General features: G+C 34.5%; 1 protein-coding gene across 1 annotated transcript in view; it reads right to left on the minus strand.

The window, feature by feature from the left end:
* The window catches only part of ADK (adenosine kinase), a 504,899-nt gene that overhangs the window by 446,773 nt on the left and 42,640 nt on the right, over nt 1-15,486 (minus strand). Inside the window, exon 3 of the mRNA XM_068981947.1 lies at nt 13,356-13,409. Coding sequence (XP_068838048.1) covers nt 13,356-13,409 — 54 coding nt within the window. The remainder of the gene's footprint in view (nt 1-13,355; nt 13,410-15,486) is intronic.

Genomic DNA, 15,486 nt, shown 5'->3' on the forward strand with positions numbered 1-15,486 from the left:
TTGCAGTCCAAGGGACTCTCAAGAATCTTCTCTAATACCACAGTTCAAAGGCACTAATTCTTCGGTGCTCAGCTTTCTTTATGGCCCAACTCTCACATCCATACATGACTACTGGAAAAACCACAGCTTTGACTATATGGACCTTTGTCAGCCAAGTAATATCTCTGCTTTTCAATACACTGTCTAGGTTTGTCATTGCTTTTCTTCCAAGGAGCAAGCGTCTTTTAATTTCATGGCTGCAGTCACCATCCACAGCCATTTTGGTGCCCAAGAAAATAGTCTGTCACAGTTTCCATTGTTTCCCTGTCTATTTGCCGTAAAGTGATGGGGCCAGATGCCATGATCTTCATTTTTGGATGTTGAGGTTTAAGCCAACTTTTTCACTCTCCTCTTTTCACCTTCATCAAGAGGCTCTTTAATTCCTCTTTGCTTGCTGAAATTAGTGTGGTGTTATCAGCATATCTGAGGTTATTGATATTTCTCCCGGCAATCTTGATTCCAGCTTGTGCTTCATCCAGCCTAACATTTCGCATGATGTGCTCTGCACATGAGTTAAATAAGCAGGGTAACAATATACAGCCTTGACGTACTCCTTTCCCAACTTTGAATCAGTCTGTTGTTCTGCGTCCAGTTCTAACTGTCGCTTCTTGGTCTGCAAACAGGTTTCATAGGAGGCAGGTAACATGATCTGGTATTCCCATCTCTTTAAGAATTTTCCACAGTTTGTTGTGATCTACACAGTCAAAGGCTTTAGCATAGTAAATGAAGCAGAAGTAGATGTTTTCCTGGAATTCTCTAGCTTTTTCTATGATTGAACAATGTTGGCAATTTGATCCCTGGTTCCTCTGCCTTATCTTAATCCAATTTGTATATCTGGAAGTTGATCTTTCACACACTGCTGAGGCCTAGCTTGAAGGTTTTTGAGTATTACTTTGGTAGCATGTATTCCCTGGTGGCTCAGATGGTAAAGAGTTTGCCTACACTATGGGAGACCCGGATTGAATCCCTGGATCAGGAAGATGCCCTGGAGAAGGAAATGGCCAACCACTCCAGTATACTTGCCTGGAAAATCCCATGGACAGAGGAACCTGGCAGGCTACAGCCCATAGGGTCGCAAAGAGTGGGACACAACTGAGTGACTTCACTTTCACTTTTCATTTTGCGGTAGTCTGAACATTCTTTGGCAGTAGGCAGAGAGCAATTCATCCAACAGCCAACACAGAACTATTAATGTGTCTTAACAATATGGTCAAACTAGATGGGACAAACTAGTCTCTTAGAAAGGTGGACAATCAATAGGTCAGAAAAAAAAAAATACTGCAACAAACATTAAACAAAGAATGTGAAGTGAAGAGAAGGGGTGAAGATAAGGCAGGTGGTCCTAAGGTGCTACTGTAACATTCTAGGAAGAATTATGAAAAGCAGAATAAAGACAGTTGAAAGTTGCTAAGAGAGTAGATCTTAAAACTTCTCACCACAGGAAAAAAATTTGCACCTATGTTGGTGATGGATGTTAACTAGACATGATCATTTTACAATATACACATGTATCTTCAAAATCCTGTGATAAACCATAAAGAAAAAGGATATTAAAAAAGTATACATATATATATATAACTGAATCACTCTGCTGTACAACAAAAATTAACATTGTATATCAACTATATACTTAATTTTCAAAATACACATATATTGAATCATTATGTTGTATAGCTGAAACTAATACAATGTTATATCAGTTATATCTTAATTTTTTTAAGTATCATGAAGAGTATTGCTATGTCAATAAAATAGTTCAATTATACTCTTTCAAATATTTCTGTTATCAAATTCAGTGAAGCTCAACAAATAAAAAATAAAAATCACCCCTGATGTTTTTTGTGCCACCATGATGTACACCTGTGTTTCTATAAACTATATTATACTTTAACAGAATAAATACACTCAAAATTAACAAAAAGTTCAAATATAATTAACTTATAAAATTGTTTAAAAGCCGATTCATGCATCATCCTAATAACGTCCCTAGCTTTAAAGTTGATATCGATATGCCCATTTTTCCAAATTTCATTTTGGAAGCTAGACACATTCACTTTGCCCTCATTCTAATGGGGAAAACTACCCTGAAGAGATAATTATACAACTCAGTATTTAAATATAAAATAATCTGGAAGAGAAAGGAGAAAAAGTAGAGGTGAAAGAAGTATCCACATTCCAACAAAGGAAAATTGGTGGTAGGATTTGATAATAAAGGATTTTCCCACAAGAACATAAATTTATGGAAACTATGTATGTATTTTCTGCATTCCTTTGGACTTTTTTGTTGAATTCAATTTGAAAAGAAATGAATCCTTCTAGCATGCAGAAATTTTCGTGCCCTTTCTGCAAGACCCCTCCCCCGAAAATTCCCTTAATGACCATTTTCTCATCCAATTTAACACTGAAAAAACTTTTTAAAAAGATAATTTAAAATATGATATATGGAAACCAGTTATACTTGCAGAAAACTTCTTTTTTTTTTCCAAAATCTTCCATCAGGTTTTTTCCTATCTCCTCTGGTCTTATCCAACAGACCCTACAGACCTAGAAATCAAAAGTATCTCTGGCTTTCACAAATTAAATAAACATTAAAGTAGTAGGAATATTTGGGAAAGATGGTTTCCCTTTCTACTTGCTACTAAAATTTAGTATATACAAAGTGAGACTTTTTATAAAGGTAACATTTTCACACATATATACACACACGAAAAGAAAAACACTTAGAAGTTATTAGAATATAAAGCAAAAGTTTTAAAGGAAAAATTGTTAATGCATTCTGGATAATGTTCAATCATTTTGCAAAATGATTGAAATAGCCAAGTTGCAATCTTAATGAAGTTCTACAGAGGGAGCTAACATCACAAGGAAAATTTTTATAATACACAGAACTTCAAGAAAAGACCTATTCAGTTAGAAATATTAGATTTCTATTCATCAACATTAACTTGGATTATACACTAAGGTTTTTACACCTTGGCCATCAGCCAACCCCCAAAGAAACCACAATATTATCTACAAAGTATGGCATTTCTCTGGTAAATCACATTAAACTAATGAAATATAGCATCCACCCCAACCAGAGTGTGTGAAGTAGATGTTCGTTTTAAATAACATCAATCTTCTAAAGAATTTCTTTAAATACTCTTTTTCTTAAGTCACTGCTGCTGCTAAGTCGCCTCAGTCGTATCCGACTATGTGCGGCTCCACAGACGACAGCCCACCAGGCTCCCCAGTCCCTGGGATTCTCCAGGTAAGAACACTGGAGTGGGTTGCCGAACTTAGGCAACGAAAAGGCAATAAAAGAAACAAACTGAAATCAAACTGGAGCCCATCCTTTTCTACTATAAAACAAGTAATAGAGTCTTGTCAAGCTTCAGTTTCCTGTAAAATGGGAATGATTATATCTACCTCATAGGGTTGTTGTGAAGATTAAATTAGCACATAACAGTAATTAAAATACTGCTCTCATCCCGTACTCATGTTATTCAATTTTTCAATATTTTCTAAAAAGAAATCATTATAGATACTAGAGAAAATATTAATTATAGTCAGTAGTTTTCAAGAGCTACATTAGCTGCTAACAGACATTAAAACTTCCCTGAAACTTCTAAATTCATATCATTTCCAAATAACCTGACTCAATTCTTTAGGGAACAATAGACTGTGTCAGCATAACCTTTTCATTATTTTTCAAGTTGATATCTGTCATAGCTTCACTCTCAAAATATTCTTGTCTGCTGTAGACCAAGAAGAAAAGAGAATTCAACACAGCAGTTTCTACTCTCTCAAACTCAGGTTGACCCTAGTAAGTATTTACCCAATTGATATCACATAGTAAAATGACGTCAAGTAAGTTCAGTCAGTTCAGTTCAGTCATTCAGCCATGTCCAACTCTCTATGACCCCATGGACTACAGCACGCCAGGCCTCCCTGTCCATCACCAATTCCCGGAGTTTACTCAAACTCATGTCCATTGAGTCAGTGATGCCATCCAACCATCTCATCCTCTATCGTCCCCTTCTCATGCCTTCAATCTTTCCCAGCATCAGGGTCTTTTCAAATGAGTCAGCTCTTCGCATCAGGTGGCCAAAGTATTCGAGTTTCAGCTTCAACATCAGTCCTTCCAATGAACATCCAGGACTGATCTCTTTTAGGATGGACTGGTTGGATCTCTTTGCAGTCCAAGGGACTCTCAAGAGTCTTCTCCAACACCACAGTTCAAAAGCATCGATTCTTCAGCGCTCAGCTTTCTTTATAGTCCAACTCTCATATCCATACATGACCACTGGAAAAACCATAGCCTTGACTAGATGGACCTTTGCTGACAAAGTAATGTCTCTGCTTTTTAATATGCTGTCTAGGTTGGTCATAACTTTCCTTCCAAGGAGTAAGCTGTAACTGGAGAAGGAAATGGCAACCCACTTCAGTATTCTTGCCTTGAGAACCCCATGAACAGTATGAACCATTTGTAGTTGCCTAAAATAAATTCAGTCAATGCTAGTTTGTGATTCTTAGAAAAGTCACCTGATTAGTTTAAAAAAAAAAAGGAACAAAGAATCTGAACATACATTTAGTACTTATTCCTGGAGGCACAGCTTCAGAAGCACACACGGTAATGTTATTATATGGCACCTTTTAAAGGTCAACTTAAAAAGCAATATAGTGAACAGTTACTATACAAAGATCATGACTATACATTAAAAAATCAATTAAAAAATATTTCCCAAACAACAACACAAAATGTTTCCCATGTAAGAGGAATTGGTAGCTTAGAATAAAATGTCCTATGAAAGTATTATACATGAAATCAAACAACTTGGATCAAAGAAGACTGCTGTGTCCTAGAGAAAACAGTTCTAGTGGAGATTATGAAATTCTGGATATTCAAACAAATAACAAGTAAAAAAGAAAAAATAATTTTAATATCATTTCACATAATATGTGATTGTAAAATGTATATAATGAAACTAAATTACAAGTACAAATTTGACATTTTGTGAACTTCTCTAAAAGTTTTTAGAATCAAGATGGCCAAAAAGCTTTGTATTATACCCTCTCCTTGGAAGAACAAGTGCCTTGTATTTGGAATTCAGATACACGTAGCATTTATTTGACTGACTGTCCTCAACTCACTCAGTGAGTCTGAGGTAGTTTCTAAAACCATAATACTGTAAAATTAATTAGCCATTGAGCCTTGATACAGTTGAGTTCATTATAATCAGTGAATCTGCCAATGAGTATCAACCCCTTTTATTAAAAGAAAAAATTACATTCTTAAGAAGCTTCTGGGTGTGATAAAAAAGCAATTAATTGGGAATCAGGAGATTTGGATTCTGGTCCAATGCTGTAAGTAACGGGCAGGGTAACCCAATTCTAGGGCTCATTTCTAGAATCGTGCATTCTATAATCTAAAAGATATAAAACACTAACCATGTAACCTCGTTGCTGGTCCTAGGTGTTCTTTATTTCAGTTTTGACTTTTCACTTCCCAGGCTTTCTTTTTTCTCTTTGGTATTTGCAATGAACAAAATCTATCAGCTTTATAGGCAAACATTCTTATATTACTCTTACAAAACAATCCTGATATTTTCAAAGAATTACTAAGTCACACCATTAATAATAATAAATTTAGGAACATTCAGACAGATACTATTGACTGTTTCCAACGGCTCTGAATATGTTTTCAAACGTGGCACTTAAATACTTAAAAATCTTCCCTACTGGTTAATAAACTGGGCATTGTTCTCTAAGAAATTCTAATGTTTTGACACTGAATCAAAGATTAAGGTCTAACAGTGTCCTTCCCCAGTGGCTCAGACCATAAAGAGTCTGCCTGCAATGCAGGAGACCCAGGTTTCATCCCTAGGTGGGGAAGATTCCCCTGGAGAAGGAAATGGCAACCCATTCCAGTATTCTTGCCTGGAAAATCCAGAGATGGAGGATATAGTCCATGGGAGGCTATAGTCCAAGGGGTCACAAAGAGTCGGACACGACTGAGCGATTTCACTTTCCAATACTTCTACTTCATACCTCTTACATAATTCATTCATTTTCTCCCATTTCATCATAACCCTAAACTGATAAAAACTTAAATATATTATACTTATTGCAAGACAAAATTTTAAATTCAAGGACTAATTCTAACAAGTTAATACAATTTTTGACATAAAAAATAGTCAATAAGGAGAATTCATTCAGTAACAAAAAGTAAAATAAACTCCATATCTAGAAGAGCATGAACTGTTCTCGAGGTAAAGGTAGAAATTCACCCTTTCTCTTGGCAACTATATTTAAAAGCCAAGTAAATAAAAGTGAATCTCTTCTAAAAAGAGGCTTTCCCCATGCTTAACTGAAAAACAATCCTCAGTTATCAAGTTACTTCTGTATATGCTAAATGGCACGAATTCTTTTGAATTTACTTATATTTGCCTTTGAAATTTATCTCTTACTCAAGCCAATTTTTATCTTTCCTTATCTGAATCTTTATGATCTGATCTCAATAGTCTGTTCAATGTAATATAGATTTAGATATTCATAAATAAAAACACAAGAGTTCTATTTCCTATAACTATAGATGTCCAATAGTGAGAGAATGCACTATTATAAAATCTCCAACTACAAAACTTTTAAAATGTGAACTATTAATTGGGGAGTAACCCACTCCAGTGTTCTTGCCTGGAGAATCCCAGGGACGGGGGAGCCTGGTGGGCTGCAGTCTATGGGGTCGCACAGAGTCAGACACGACTGAAACGACTTAGCAGCAGCACCAGCAGCAGCAGCAAGTCTACATTGATAAATGTTTCTCTTAAATATCGCCTAGCATAGCAACTGGTAAGTAGGTGAAAAAATATTTATTCAATAAAATAGTGATATTTTTCTCATTTAACTATCTCCACCTAGAAAACTAAAACTCTAGAAGACTGAGCAAAATCTGCAGAAGACTAATGAAACCAGTTCATTATTGGATCACATACAGTGCAAAGTATAAATTCCATAGTTTTGGATTAATCAGATCACAAACTTAATTTCTTGGCCTACCCCACTTAAAAATCACCTCTCAGTATCTTCAGTACACTGAAAAACAGCAACTTGAGAAAAGCCTCTATGCTTAAAACAAACAAGTGTCCCTTTCGTTGCTGACCAATCTTCCCTGTTTTCACGCATGTCAGTCTTCCCCAAACAAGGAAGTAACAAGTACAAGTGAGAAGCACAAGTGACTAAGCGTATATGGAGTCTGAATTATGACATCTTGGGTACTAAGAATATTTTAAGTAAAAGCAAGCTTAATATTTACCACAAAGTAATATCAAAATAATGTTATTATACTCTCCTATTGGCACACAAAGAATTAATGCAGACTTTCAATAGGTCAGTTAACTTAATGTTGCATTTTTACAACTTAAATAAAGATTTTCAGCAGATTATAATTAAGAAGCAAATAATACTGTTTTATAGGAATAAAGCATGGAATTATTAATTTGGATAATTTTATTTGTTTTATAGCTACACCTCATGATATTTTTAAAAGCTCTGTCTTAAACATAAAGAGATCTCAGCTATTTTAAGTATAAAATACAAATGAAATTATTTATAAGCAGCTTTCATGAAGGGCTAATGCTGAGTTTTTTTAAATTAATATCTGCTCTGACAGTGGCGTATTCAACTGAGTTTTCTTAAGTGTACAGGTCAAAAACTAAAGAGAACCAGCAGTCAAAAGAATTAAGATACATCAACCAATGCCAAATCAATCAAACATGTACTAACAAGTTTAAGATCCTTGTTGCATGCTGCTGCTGCTGCTAAGTCGCTTCAGTCGTGTCTGACTCTGTGAGACCCCATAGACGGCAGCCCATCAGGCTCCCCCGTCCCTGGGATTCTCCAGGCAAGAACACTGGAGTGGGTTGCCATTTCCTTCTCCAATGCATGAAAGTGAAGTCACTCAGTCGTGTCTGACTCTTAGCAACCCCATGGACTGCAGCCTACCAGGCTCCTCCGTCCATGGGATTTTCCAGGCAAGAGTACTGGAGTGGGGTGCCATTGCCTTCTCCATCCTTGCTGCATAAGCACTAGTTATTAAGAAAGAAGACTTCAAGTTGCACTAAAAAAAAATTAAGTTGTGTCATTTCAACCTTTAGACCCTCATTTTTATGTTTCCTAACTTAGATCACCAATTATGATCATAAAGTTGAAAAAGTTCATCCTGAAACAGATAATATATTTAATAACCAATTTAAATTTAGGGAATTTATGACTTCTTTTATTCTTTCTTTTTTCTGGTTAAAGAATTAACACAACCCATTAGAGAAGATTTAAAACACACATAAAAGGACAAGGAAAAAAACAAAATTCACCCATAATCCTGTCACCCACAGATCTACTATTCTACTACAGTTCTCTTCTATAATATCTGTAAACAAGCTTTTTCAATTACTTTATCACTGTGATATTAAATATTTTCCTAAAAACATGTTAACAACTGCATAATATTCTATACAGTTAACTATTTAATTTCACTGGAAAAAGAGAATAAATCATTTAAGATTAATCCAAGAGTATGGCACTTGCCTTTTAAGACAATTGAAAAATTTGTGTTTTTTGTAAAATGTGTATATATTATTTAAATCCTAACAAGATTCTAGACTCCTTTCCAACATCTTTTTTAAATTTAAATAAGTAAAGCAAAGAGTAACCTAGAAAACATGTAATTTTTTAATGCTAAATAGTGACAAAAGAAAAGGTCTAACCAAAAAATCTGCTTCAATCAATAATGCAACTGTATTTTCCTGTCATATCACACTATTTTTTGTAGAGTATTTGCATTAAATTAAAATTTTGAGCTATTAATCTTTCATCACACTACACACCTTGAAGAGTTTCTCTACTAATTATGACAAATTTGAGCTAAATACCTAATTCTCTTTTCCAGTCTCTGGAATAGCTCAATCATACTCATTTTAACCACAGCTGGCAAAGATTAGGAACATACCTAATTTTCCTACACAGCTAATTATGGGGAAATGGTAGAAAAATAATAACTCCAACATACTTTTCTTGGATAAATATATAACATTGATAAATGTTAACTTATAAAAATAATTATTATATAATATATTCAAAGAGAAATAATCTACAAGAAGAACGCAAATACAGAAGATTTTCCATTGTGAGAAGACAAAAATCATCTATTCAAATTTAACACATTCAAGGTGAAAATATAATGTGAAACCCTCAATTTTTTGTTTCTAAATTCAGTCATTAACGGGTGGTATTAAAATTTACATAGCCTAAAGTCAAGCAAAACTGCTTCACTGAGAGCCAAGAGTAATTAGGGAACTAAGCACTGTTAAGATGTCGCTTCTCTCTGAAATAGATTCAACATCCCCATGATGATCCCAAAAGGTCTCTGTGAGGAAACTGAAGCTGATGCTAAAATAAAAGGCACTGTAAAGGATCTGGTATTTTCAAAGTAATCTCATAAAAGAACAAAGTCGAAGGACTTACAGTGACTGACTTCAATATTTACTGTGCTGTGTTACTGGCATAGAGTGACAAGTAAATCAACAGAACAGAATAAATCCATATTTCTACGGTTATTTGATTTTCAGCAAGGGCATCAAAGCAATTCAGTGGACAAGTAGTCTATTCAGCAAATGGTGCTGAAGTAACTAGATATCCATCCAAGTAAAGAAAAATGAACCTCAACATCTACTTCACATCACAGACAAATATTAATGCATAACAGATCACAGACCTAAACAAAAAAAGCTCAAATCACAGTATAAGAGGATCTTCATAAATTCAGGGCAGGTAAAAGTTTTTTAGATGAACATAGAAAGCAATAATCATAAAGGCAAAAACTGATAAATCAGACTTTATAAAAATTTAAAACTTGCTTATCAAAAGAAACTATTAAGGGAAAAAGGTATGCCTGGGACTGCTGACATAGACTAGTACCCAGAATATATACAGAATTTCAACAACTCAGCAACAAAAAGACAAAAACAATCCAATGTTTATCATCAGCAAAAGATTTTACAGGTTCTTCACCGAAGAAAATACATATGGCCAATTAGCAAATGAAAAAATGCTCAATATCAATTGTCACCATGGAAATGAAAATTAAACCACAATGAAATGCAACTACATATCCACCAGAATACCTAAAATTAGCAAGACCATCGAACACCTCATGTTGACGAGGATGTAGAGCAACTAGAACTCTCACATATTGCTGTTAGGGATGTAAAACAGTCCTGCTTCCGAAGAAAATCTCGTCGTTCCTTACAGAACCAAATATGATGGCACCCTATATCCTAGTGACTCAGCAGCAAATCTACCCCTGAGTAATTTTCCATGAGAAATGAAAACATCTTCACCAAAAGACTTGTACAAAAATATTAACAGCAACTTTACTCATAGCAGCCAAAATGAAAGAAAATAGCCTAGCTGTCCACCAATGAGAACAGATAAACCATGGAATGTTAATATGCAATAAAAAGAATTAATTCATACAACATGAAAGAATCTAAAAACATTATACTGAGTGAAAGAAGCACTATATAAAACAGAACAGACATATGATCCCATTAGTAAGAAATTTCAGAACAGGAAAACCTTAATCTATGGTTGAAAAAGAATCATAATAACAGTTCCTCTCGGAGGTTAGGAGCAGAGAGTGACTACAAAGAAGAAGGGAAGAATTTTCAGGGGTGATGATACTGTTCTGGATCTTGATAGAGAACTGGGTTACAAACATTCATGTATCTGTCAAAACTCAGCAAACATACACTGAAGATTTGTGTGTTTCAATGTATGAAAATTTTTACATGTAAATACAAAAAACTTTAAAAGACTGAACTCTAGGTGATGGTATGCATGTTGAAATACTTATGGGGAAACATACTGATGTCTGCAATTTACTTTTGAGATGCATTCAAAAAGCAGATGAGTCATGGATGGACAAAAGAATGGACAGGTAAAAAAGTAAGCAGAGTAAAATGTCAATGATAAAATCTAGGTGGTGAGTATATGGTTAAATATATACTGTACATTTTTCATAATAAAGTCAAAGAAAAACATCAGTCTATCCTTGAGGGTCAACTATATCATAGACAGCTAAAGAAACTGTAAATGAATGACATTAGTATGGGTTACATATTAAATAATATGAAAATATTTACACTATGTAAGTTTTCTGCTATTTTTAATATTGGTCATAGTACTGGAGAGGGTAGCTTATCCCTTCTCCAGGGGATCTTCCCAACCAGAAATCGAACCAGGGTCTCCTGCATTGCAGGCAGAATTCTTTACTAGTTGAGCTACCAGGAAAGCCCCAAAGAACTTCTAGGTTGACTACCTAATTCCCAAACCGAAAAAGCTCCGCTATAAGACCTATAAATAACAAGCAATCAACCAATGGTACAGTTACAATCATGTACCCTCATTCACAATTTCTGGTTGTAAAGAAAAAATTATATAAAACTCCTTGACAATAAATTTGAGAACTCACTCGGAGATTATAATTAAATGAAGACATAACAAATATAAAAACACTGGTAAAAGGCTAATATTAACAATGGGATATACCAACTATAAGAACTCTTAAAGAAATCCTTTCCCTACACATTGAGCCTATCATTTTATGATTAACATGATGAAAGGCTAACATAATAATGGGATATATCAATTGTAAGAACTCTTAAAGAAATCCTTTCCCTGCACACCATTTGATGATTAACACTTTCTGCAATCTCTTCAATAAGAGAAAAGGAAGAAAATAATCTGGAAAAGATCCAGGACAGAGTTTTTTTTAAGCAGTTACAAGTACTCAGAAAAATCATTACTTAACCTTGGGAAGAAAATAAGAGTCTTGAAAAGTACTTGATCTACAGAAAGTTATTCTCCATACACATGAGCACAAATGAAGATTTCATTTAAACTAAACAGCAAGGGACTTGAATTAGATGTCAAACATTAAGGAAACAACCAAGGATGTCTGTAAACAAATTCACCAATGTATTTTAAACAGGATAGAACCTTAACTATCACTGAGAATAAGTATGGTCTGCACAACACTGTAAGTCAACTATACTTCAATTCTAAAAACATATAATAATAATACTAATAATGTTAAGTCCAACCTAAAGGTATAGTAAGCCTCAAACTCTTGGTTCTACATTATTAGTTGATATTAAATATTTGCATAATAATTAATGTTATCAGAACTTTCTTACTGCATGATGGAGAAAAAAAGGTAGACTACTAGAAAAGAGAAGCATAAACTTTTTTTTTAGCTTCCCTCCTGGAACAATCCTATAATACTGAAAAACAAGAGCTGAATTTTTAAAACTACCAAGTCTGTAATTTTTAGCTAAAAACCTTACAGTTCCTGTAACGCAGTAATTTTTTTAGACACTACCATAGGGCAGAAAAACAGCAACAGAGATATTCCAAAATCATGTATACAGTTACTCTACCTGAAAGAGAGAATCCTATGAATACTAAAAGTTTTTAAAGAAACAAAGTTATATTCACATCTACAATTTTAAAATGTTTTTTTAACCTTGTGCTAAACAAGCTTAAGCATTTACTTTTTCATAAGGTGACAAAATCATGTCTCCACCTTAAGCACAGGGTGGAAGTCAACTCAGCAAGAGCCAAAATTAACAATGACAATTTAATACTTTATCCGGGGAAAGAGAACAAAACAACTTATTTCCCAATATGCCCTTAGTCCAGATGATGGGATCAGTTCAGTTCAGTCCAGTTGCTCAGTCGTGTCCGACTCTTTGTGACCCCATGAATCGCAGCACGCCACGCCTCCCCGTCCATCAACAACTCCTGGAGTTTACCCAAACTCATGTCCATCAAGTTGGTGATGCCATCCAGCCATCTCATCCTCTGTCGTCCCCTTCTCCTCCTGCCCCCAATTCCTCCCAGCATCAGGGTCTTTTCCAATGAGTCAACTCTTCACATGAGGTGGCCGAAGTATTGGAGTTTCAGCCTCAGCATCAGTCCTTCCTACGAACACCCAGGACTGGTCTCCTTTAGGATGGACTGGTTGGATCTCCTTGCAGTCCAAGGGACTCGCAAGATGATGGGATACAATACTATTAAAACATATTTTAATGTGCATGTGGTAACAACTTTGTTAACCTTATGTAGTATAACTTATCCTAATCCTACTAGGATTAAGAGCATACTACTGGTTATATCTTTAGATTTTTAAAACCTCATGGAATTTTAAAAATCAGATTGTTTACACATCTAATCCACAGAGTATAAATTACGTATAGCCTAGGGTTTAATGCACTTACAGTTCCTTATGTTTCTCTTCAGCCAAAATCTGGTCATTAGGTTTAAGAGAATACCTGTAACACAGAAACAAAAATATGCTGGTCAAATAAACATATATGTTTGCCTCATGGACATCTGACTGTAGTCTCTACATATGCCAGTTGACCCCAAGCAAATAAACACTACTACACTGATAACAGGTCTCTATCTTAATTGATAAAACATTAAAAATATGTCTGAGTTCTTTGATGCTCTATTAGACACGTCCACCAACACCACCTCAGTAACGAAAGGGAAATGAACTTGACCATGCTTTAAAAATGTGAGGTATCTTCAATATTCTTCTGTAGTGACTCATCTATAATGTTATATTTATCCAGCAGTACAAAATTCAAGAAACTACTCCAAGGCTAAGATTTAACAGTTCACAAAACAATACAACATTATTCTTTCATTAAATATACAGTAGGGACTTCCCTGGTGATCCAGTGGTTAAGACTCCACGCTTCCAAAGCAGTGGGGTGTGGGTTCCAACTCTGGTCTGGGAGCTAAAATCCCATATGCCATGTTGTACGGCCAAAAGAGGGGAAAAAGCAATATACAGTAAACATTTATTATATATCGGACTATGTACTAGGTAACGTAACACAGGAGGAAAAATAAGCTTTGGAGTTCTTAACTAAACCATTAACTAGCTTAGTGACCATAGGCAATTCTTTCAACTAGAAGTTTCCCTGACTATAAAATAGAGGCTACCATAAATATAAGAATAGAAATATTCCAACATCATATAGTTCACACTACTAAAGGTCACAGAAATAGGCACACAACAAAGGACAGGTCTTCCATTTCCACTTGTACTCATCCTTTTCCTAAAACGTACTGTCTGACACCAGAGAGGTCATCTAATTCTCCTTTCTCGCCTCCCCTTCCACAAGTGCTTTTATTCACTTTATAAAAAGAATGGCACACATCTTTTCCATCATGAATGTAACCATACTGCAATGCCTAAGTATAAAAATCTCTGAAGTATTAAACAAGGAATGATTCACAATACTTTGTCTTCAAAGTCTTCTTAAAGTACTACAAACTGGCTTTATGGCGTCCTGTTTTATACACTATTACAGTAAAGAATGAAGACAGAAATTTAAAATGAGGAACTGGGATAGAATGTTCTATTTTCAGATATATTCAGAAGTTGATTACAATTTTCATTTTAAAAGTTCATCATTTCTAGCCCATGTTCACTATCAGAAAATACATTTCTTTTCAAGGAGAGTTCTGTGAAGCAAAGCTAAGAGAGTTTCTAAAAAGGAACAAGAAAGACAAGGTCAATTTATTTCTTCTAAGCAACACTGAACAAGTCTTCTTGCCTTACATTTATCTACATTAAGTATCAAAGATGGTTGTTACAGGAACATGAATCAAATCAATTTATTTGAATTGAAAAAATGAAGTCAGACTTCTTACATCATGAAAGTAAATCTCATTGGTGTGACAATGAAAGAACAGTTTTGCCAAAAAAGGTTTCAAGATAGACAGTGGCTTTAAACTGAATAAATGGTTTTGGTTAAAACGTGTTTAAGTCACCTGATAAAAACATCTTATCAAAGAAATATTCTTTTGACATAGGTATATTGAAGTTAATAAGATTTAGCTTTTCTCAATACTGTCTGAACAATGCCTATGAATAAAACACCAACGTATAATTACTACTTAATAGAACTATATTAAGAAGCTTTAATAGAGCCTTTTTGGTATACTTCCCAGAATTCCAAGTCTTTAAAGACTTGGCAAGTCAGGCGATTTCTATTCTTTGCTTCCAACAAAACTGAAAAAGGTCTTAATCAAATTATCAGCGGATAGATAAATAAAAATAATTCTGATGATAAATCATTTGATGTTAGAAAAGTTCAAATAATTGAGTAAAAATTTCTGAAACAAAACTGTCCATTACCATTCAATTAATAATACAGAGTACTCAAAACTTAGATCTCTAAAAGAAAAAAAAAGGGGGAAATAAAACTAATGCTGAACATTGTCTTACTGTAGCACTGAGTATTATTCATCCACAAAAGGTTCAATTAATTGAAAAAAATTAAAGATCAGCTTCATCCATCTCATTAAAAGATGCATTTCCAAAAACTTCTT

Source organism: Capricornis sumatraensis, chromosome 10 (assembly GCF_032405125.1).
Source record: "Capricornis sumatraensis isolate serow.1 chromosome 10, serow.2, whole genome shotgun sequence".
Classification (NCBI taxonomy): Eukaryota; Metazoa; Chordata; class Mammalia; order Artiodactyla; family Bovidae; genus Capricornis; species Capricornis sumatraensis.